Raw genomic sequence first — 8,030 nt, 5'->3', positions numbered from 1 at the left:
TTCAAAGGAGAGCTGATTAAATGTTAAATGGATTATTTTGACTAACCTTGAAGTTGCATTCCAGGGGAAAGGATTTGCAATTCAAGATAGTCACCAATTACAGGTTGTAGTTATTGTATTGTTGTTGTTGTTGTTGTTAAATCCTGTCAGTTTGGTTCCGACTCATCACATTCTTGTGTTGTGGAATCAATTTTCCCCTGGGTAAGGGAGGTTCTCAGCACAGGGAACGGTGTCTAAAGGATGCACTCAGCTCAGCACCTGAGTCTTCTTTCTTGGTCATAGTCATGTCTGTTACCTTCTCCTTTAATCTCCTCACCTCTTTTTTCCTTTTACTTTTTATTGTGAATTGAGTGAAAGTTTACAGACAAGATCATCAGTCTTACATTCAACAAACAATACACTTCGTTCCATCCCAATGACTGCAATCCCCCCCTAGGCACAGCAGTTAACCTGCTTCCTTTCTGTGGTTCCTATTTCCATTCCAGCCACCTTTCCATCTCTTCTCACCTTTTCCTTAGGTACATGTTGCCCCTTTGGTTTTTAAAGATTGGCCTTTCATCATTCACAGTGAGCATACCTTACTAGTATTCTGCTATCTGTATACCTATCAACTGCTTGGCTCAAAGTTGAAAGTGAGTTCCTTTCTAGACCTGAAGGGTGGTCAAGGAATAAAGTCAAAATAATTTTTAAAAAAACAAACAGGTTTACTGGTCAGAAAGAGACTGGAGGAATCTGAGACTTGGCTGGATTAAAAATGGCCAATATCAGTCCATTTCAGTGACTAATGCCTACCATGGAGTCCTGGGGTGGTGCTGTGGGTTAATGCACCAGACTGCAAAGCCATTTGAACTGCAAGGTCGGTGGTTCAAGCTCACCAGTCGCTCTTCGGAAACCCTGTATAGGGTTGCTATGGGTCGGATCCGACTCGATGGCACTTACAACAACAACAACAATGCCTACCATATTGATCTTTATGCATTCCATTTCATTTTGGACAACGATCCTCCAAAATGCTATACAGAGTAGCTAGTTAACAACAACAACCCTTTATACATTTCACATTCTGATTAATCATGATATTTGCAGCTGTTTCTTCTCATTTTGAGCTGTGCTATATCAGCTAAGGAATGTTCTGAAAGCTAGGCTCCATCCACGTCATTAAAGTCAAGTCTACTATGAGAAGGTAGTTCTTCCCCAGGCATATTTTAAGTGCCTTCCAACCAGAAGTGCTCATCTTTTAGCACACTGACAGTGTTCTGCTGCCATTCATATGGGTTTTCAGCAGCTAACCATTTAGAAATGGCCAACCTCTTAATTCTTCCTAGTCTTTGTCAGTCTAGAAGGTTAGCTAAAACCTGTCCACCATGAGTGACCCTGCTGGTCTTCAAAATACCGGTGGCATAGCTTCCAGCATCACAGCAGAAAACAAGCCACCAAAGTAGGACAAACTCACAGAGAGTGTCATTAACATATTGTTATTAAGTGTCATCGAGTCGGTACTGACTCATAGCATCCCTATTCTCAGCAGAACAAAACACTGCCCAGCCTTGTGCCAACCTCACATCTGTTGTTATGCCCAAGTCCATTGCTTCTGCCACTATGCCAATTCATCTCATTAGAGGTCTCCTTTCAACCCTCCCCTTCACCAAACATGATATCTTTCTCCAGGGACTGGCCTGTCCTGATAGTATGTCCACAGTATGAGAAACAATGTCCGGCCATCCTAGCTTCCAAGGAGCACGCTGGCTATACTTCTTCCAAAACATACCAGATTGATATGTTTTCTTGGCAGTCCATGGTACTCAACACCACAACTCAAATGCATCAATTCTTCTATGGTCTTCCTTATTCATTACCCAATTTTCACATGTATATGAGGTTATTGAAAATACCATGCCTTAGATCAGAAGCATCTTAGGCCTCAAACAGGTTGTTATGAGTTTTCCTGCAAACTTGATGCCACATTCTTCTTCATATAAGCCAGTTTCTAGGATTATTTGCTCAGCATACAGGTTGAATAAGCATTGTGAAAGAATACAACCCTGACACACAACTTTCCTAATTTTAAGTCATTAGATGTTCCCTTGTTCTGTTCAAACAGCTGCCTCTTGGTCTATGTACAGGTTCCTCATGAGCACAATTTAATGTTCCGGAATACTCATTCTCTGCAATGTTGTCCATAACTTTTCATGATCCACACAATCGAAAGCCTTTGCATAGTCAATAAAGCACAGGTAAACATCTTTCTGGTATTCTCTGCTTTCAGCCAAGATCCATCAGACATCAATAATAATATCCTTTGTTTCACATCCTCTTCTGAATCTGGCTTGAACGTCTGGAAGATCTCTATCAATGTATGGCTGTAGCCATTTTTGTATTATCTTTAGTAAAATTTTACTTGCTTGGGATATCAAAGATATTGTCTGCTGATTTCCACATTCCGTTGGGTCATCTCTCTTTGGAATAGGCACAAATACAGATCTCTTTCAGTCAGTTGGCCAGGTAGTTGTCTTCCAAATTTCTTGGCAGAGATGAGTGAGTGCCTCCAGTGCCACCTTACTTTGTTGAAATATTTCAATATGTAGCCCATCAATTTCTGGTGCCTTGTTCTTTGCCAGTGCCTTCAACACACTTTGGACCTCTTCCTTCAGTATCATATGCTACCTCTTGAAATGTCTGAACATCGAACATTTCTTTTTGGTGCAGTGATTCTGTGTATTCTTTTCATCTCTTCTTTTGAGGCCTTTCACACATTCAGTATTTTGCCAGTAGAATCCTTCAGTATTGTAACTTGAGGCTCAAATTTTTTTCTTCGGTTCTCTCAGCTTTAGAAATGCTGAGCGTGGCCTACCCCTTTAGCTTTCTAACTCCAGGTTTTTTGCACATTTCATTTTAATATTTGGCTTTGCCTTCTCGAGCTGACCTTTGAAATTTTCCGTTCAATTCTTGTGCCTCTTCATTTCTTCCATTTGCTTTAGCATCTTTAAGCTGGAGAGCAAATTTCAGAAGTCTCTTCTGATATTCATTTTCATCTTTTCCTTCTTTCTTGTCTTCTTTATGACCTTTTGCTTCCTGTATGATATTCTTGATGTCTTCAAACAACTCTTCTGGTCTTCAGTCTTTATTGTCTAATGCATCAAATATCTTCATCAGATGATCTCTTAAATCAGGTGGAATATGTTTAAGATCATATTTGGCTCTTGTGAACTTATTTTCATTTTCTTCAGCATCAGCCTGAACTTGCATGTGAGCAACTGATGGTCGGTTCCACACTCTGCCCTGGTCTTGTTTTGACTGATGGTATAGAGATTTTCTACCATCTCTTTCCACAGATGTAGTCAATTTGATTCCTGTGCTTTCCATCTGGTGAGGTCCATGTGTATATTTGACTTTTATGTTGTTCAAAAAAGGTATTCACAATGAAGAAGTAATTAGTCTTGCAAAATTCTATTATGTCATCTCCAGCATCATTTCTATTACCAAGGCCATATTTTCCAACTGCTCCTTTCTCTTTGTTTCCAATCTTTGCATTCCAATCACCAGTAATGATTAATATATCTTGTTTGCTTGTTTGATCAATTCCAGAGTAAACAAGTTGGCAGAATTCTTCAAATTCATCGTCACTGGCTTTATTGGTTGGTGCATACATTTGAATAATTGTGGTATTAACTGGTCTTCCTTATAGCTGTATGGAAATTATCCTATCACAGACAGTGTTGTACTTCAAGACAGATCTTGAGATGTTCTTTTTGATGATGAATGCGACGCCATTCCTCTTTAACTTGTTCCCAGCATGGTAAACCATGTGATTGTCAGATTCAAAATGGCCAATACCAGTCCACTTCAGCTCACTAATGCCTAGGATATTGATGTTTATGTATTCCATTTCATTTTTGATAATTCCTTATTTTCCTAGATTCATTCTTCATTCTGATTTTTAGTGGATGTTTACCACTGTCCCTCTTCATTCTGAGTTGTGCTCCACCAGCAAATGAAGGTCCTGAAAGTTTTACTCTATTTGCGACATCACGGTCAACTCTCCTTTAGAAGGCAGCTCTTCTGTGGGGTACTCCATTTGCGACATCACGGTCAACTCTACTTTGATGAGGCAGCTCCTCCCCAGTTGCATTTTGAGTGCCTTCCAACCTGAGTAGCTCATCTATCTGACAATATTCTGGTGCTCCTCATCATGTTTCAATATTCAGCATTATGGTGCTGACTGTGTTCTACTGCTATTCATAAGGTTTTCAGTGACTAAATATTCTGAAGTAGTCCTTCTCTCCTTCTTCTTTGTCTTTGTTTGGAAGCTCAGCTGAAACCTGTCCTCTGTGGGTGATCCTGCTGTTATTTAAAATATCTGTGGCATAGCTTCCAGAATCACAGCAACAGCAAGCCATCACAGTACCACAATCTGATAGACAAGTGGTGGTATCAATATATAGAGGCTAGGATTTATAACTCATCATGAAGTAGAGGACAATCCCCCAATACCCAAGTTGATGAAACACAATTCAATCCATGACATACAAAAACCCATTTTTCTTTTTCACTTTTTGTGAGTGTACAATTCAGTGAATTAAAGACACTCACCATGTTGTGCGACCATCATCACTATCCATTCCCAATTGAGTTTCATCTCCCTTAGCGACTCAGTGTCCTTCACAGTGATTCCCCATTGTCCCTCCCCACAACCCCTAATGTCCATCTCCATGAAAGCACCTAATCTGGATGTTTCATGTATAGGAAGCGTACCAAGTCCATGCTCTTAATAGAATTTGAAACTCATTGTTCTTGTGGAAGAGCCAATTGGATAAAGAAACCGCAATTCTACATCATGTGTACATTTCACATCTTATTTTATTTTTATAGGGGATTCTCAAAAGAAGTATGATGTCCCAGACTCCACAGAAGAGACTAGAATGCAAATACAAGGCCAAGTCAAAGCGTAGATCAGACCCTGCTCTTCCTATAAGACTGACCAGCTGTATATTCCCAAGCCCTGTTACTAGAGTCATGTCCCACCCAAGCAATGAGGTCAGGTGCAGTCAATGGGAAGAGAAGCTGGAGAAACCCCAGCAGGTATCTGCCTACAGGAGGCTTCAGGGTCTCCAGGCCTGCAGCAGCACAGGAGAGCTACTAAATACTCTGGATTTCACAAATACATTGAAAACAGTTGTACCATGTGGTCCTGGGAAAGTTCTGCGTCATATTGGTGATGGAGATCCATGCAGCCACTCTCAACTCATCCCTGGCCAGTCTTCAAATGTGGCAGAGATCATCCCAGGGGTGGGCCTTCATCTCTCCTCTCACTTCCAGGAACAGCAGATAACTTATGGAGAAATAGGAAGACAAACTCAAAATCTGATGAAAGCAAGAGAGAACCTGGCTGAGGCCTTGCAGGCCGACATGCTAGCCAAGAAGGCAGAGAGATTTAGGCTTCAAGAAGGACATCATGAAAACTAGATGACAAATAGGAAAAGGAAGTGCTGAAGAATCTGAGTGCTATGGCCCTTGAGCAGTCTCCAAGAAACAAGCCTGAGGTCTAGTACCATCTCTCTGGAATGTCAACCCTGACTTCTTGTTCTGAACAATGATGCTCTGTATTATACCCAAAAGGTTCTTTATTAAACCATTTTGAGAAATACACAGTGAGAAGACTAGGTTGTTCTGTGGGGGCGAAATGGGGTTCCATAAGATGACAGAGATCTTATTTTTCAGTTATCATTGTTGTTGTTGTCATGTGCCATGGAGTCGGTTCCGACTCATAGCGACCCTATACAGGGTTTCTGAGGCTGTAAATCTTTACAGAAGCAGAAAGCCTCATCTTTCTTCCACAAAGCAGCTGGTAGTTTCGAACTGCTGAACTTGCGGCTCGCAGCCCGAGTCGTAACCACTATGCTACCAGAGTGCCTTTCAGTTATCATTATACCCTTCAAATTTTACACAGTTGTGGTACTTATTTAATTTTAGGAATGCCTGGGTGGCACAAAAGGTTAAATAAATTCTGCACTGCTAACTGAAAGATTGAAGGTTGAGGTCTTTTCAATAAACTATGATCTTTATTCAATTTGACGAGCGCCTAGTGGCTCTATGGGCTAGGCGTTGAGAAAGGAGAGGCTGTCTGCTCCCATAGATTTCTAATCTTGGGAAAACTATGTAGCTATGAGTCAGAAGCAACTCGATGTCCATGGGTTTGGTTGGTGGGTTTCACCAAAAGTTTTGTAGGTGGCTAGCTGAAAAGACTGAAGGTTGTAGTCCATCTAGTGTTGCCTTGAAAGAAAAGGTCGGCAACAGACTTCTTAAAAATTAGCCCTTGGTAATCCAGTGGAACACAATTCTACTCTAACAAAATGGGTTGCTGTGAGTCAAATCAACTCAAGGAAACTAACATGGCTTGGGTTCTTTAGACCTGGACGGCATCAACCCTAGACTTGGGTGAGGCCAGTTCACACTGAAGCTGTAGTGACAGGGCCCAAAGGTTAATCCAGAGCCTGTTGTCAGGAGACACAAGGTACATTTGTCACCTTAACCCATCATGAAGACCTGATGTTCACTGAGCAGAGGCCTTAATGGATGTGGCATGGGAGCGTCTCGCTCTGGCAAGCACCATGGAACACTCTTCTGAACTCCCACGATCCTCCATGCCACAGCTCTGACTGACTCTGCATGGTTTGGTATGAGAGGAAGTTCATGGGTATTGGGGTGGGGACTATGGTGGTGGGGGACAGCATGAGTTACCCTATTAACACTCATACTGCTCTCACACATTCCACCCTCTTTTCAGCTATGTGACCCTCTGCAGCGAGATTTCCTTCCCACCACTCCTAAAACATCATTTAGACGTGGGGATCACAGATGTCTTGTGTCCCAAGAATTGACATGATTTTGTGCCTCCATTTTTTAACACTCGGCATTAGATCACACGATCATTATATAATTATATCGTTCTGATGTGGCACTGAGTCATACAAAGCCGTGGTGGCACAATGATTAAGCACTCACCTACTAACCAAAAGGTTGGTAATTCTAACCCACCCAATGAGTCCATAGGAGAGAAGACCTGGAAATCTCCTCCAATAAACATTACAGCCTAGGAAACCCTACGGGTCAGTGCAGTTCTTCCCTGTACATGGGGTCACTGTGGGCAGGAATCTACTCACACAGCCCTGTGCAACCATAGAGTGCTGCCTCAGGTACCACTCCATCCTTAGATGCTCATGTCCACACCTGGATACTACCTTAACGCCAAGTTCTTTGGCTCATAAACCAGTAACTTAGAAAGACTATTTTCTGGTAAAAAAACAACAACAACAAAAGCCCTCCACACTTCCAGTTTTTTTGTACAAAATCCTCCAATACCACAATCCATCCTTAAGAAAATAGATTCCTCTAGTATAGTAACTACTCCTTCTCACGTCCTCCTGCTTTGTTATTGGCATGTTTTGCCGAGTAGAGCTCTTCCATAGGGGTTTCAGAAGTGGATCACCAGGCTTTTCTCCTGAGGTGTCTCTGGGTAGATTTGAACCACTACCCTTTTGGCAAATAATTGAGTGTTATACATTTATTTCACCCAGGATACATTTCTCTCTTCCCATCTCTCCCCTATAAGGTTGTTTCATTCTGTTGTGCATAGGATTGTTATGAGTTGGAACAGACTTGATGACAGCTAACAACAACTCCACCACAGCAAACCTCTCCCTACTCACCTAGCATTGCATGTTCCCTTATTTCAATCATTCCTTTCTTGTGCTCTTAAAGCCCCTATTCCTCATGTTCTCTGTCCTGTAAGAATGCGTCTTGACATCACCCCAAAACATCTACCATGTCTTGATTGCGCATGGACTGAGGATCAATACAAAGAAAAGGTAAACATAGAGCCTACCATTCCTCCCCAAAACCAGCGGCTGTCAACTCAACGCTTACTCTTGTGTCACAATGGAATTGTGTTCCATATGGTTTTCAGATGGCTGTGTTTTGGAAGAAAATCACCAAAACTTTATTCTGTGGTGACTGTGAATGGGTTAGTGGCA

At 41.7% G+C, this 8,030-nt stretch overlaps 1 protein-coding gene across 1 annotated transcript; it reads left to right on the top strand.

The window, feature by feature from the left end:
* Positions 1-4,890: 4,890 nt before the first annotated feature.
* Positions 4,891-5,463, top strand: LOC102818759 (methyl-CpG-binding domain protein 3-like 1-like). Its single transcript, XM_006877483.1, has one exon. It carries the CDS (start codon positions 4,891-4,893, stop codon positions 5,461-5,463), a length of 573 nt encoding a protein of 190 aa, XP_006877545.1.
* The last annotated feature ends 2,567 nt before the right edge of the window (positions 5,464-8,030 follow it).

The sequence above is a fragment of the Chrysochloris asiatica genome, unplaced genomic scaffold (genome assembly GCF_000296735.1).
Source record: "Chrysochloris asiatica unplaced genomic scaffold, ChrAsi1.0 scaffold00514, whole genome shotgun sequence".
Taxonomy (NCBI): domain Eukaryota; kingdom Metazoa; phylum Chordata; class Mammalia; order Afrosoricida; family Chrysochloridae; genus Chrysochloris; species Chrysochloris asiatica.
The sequence above is the reverse complement of the archived record's forward strand: the minus strand, read 5'-3'. Positions and strand labels throughout refer to the sequence as shown.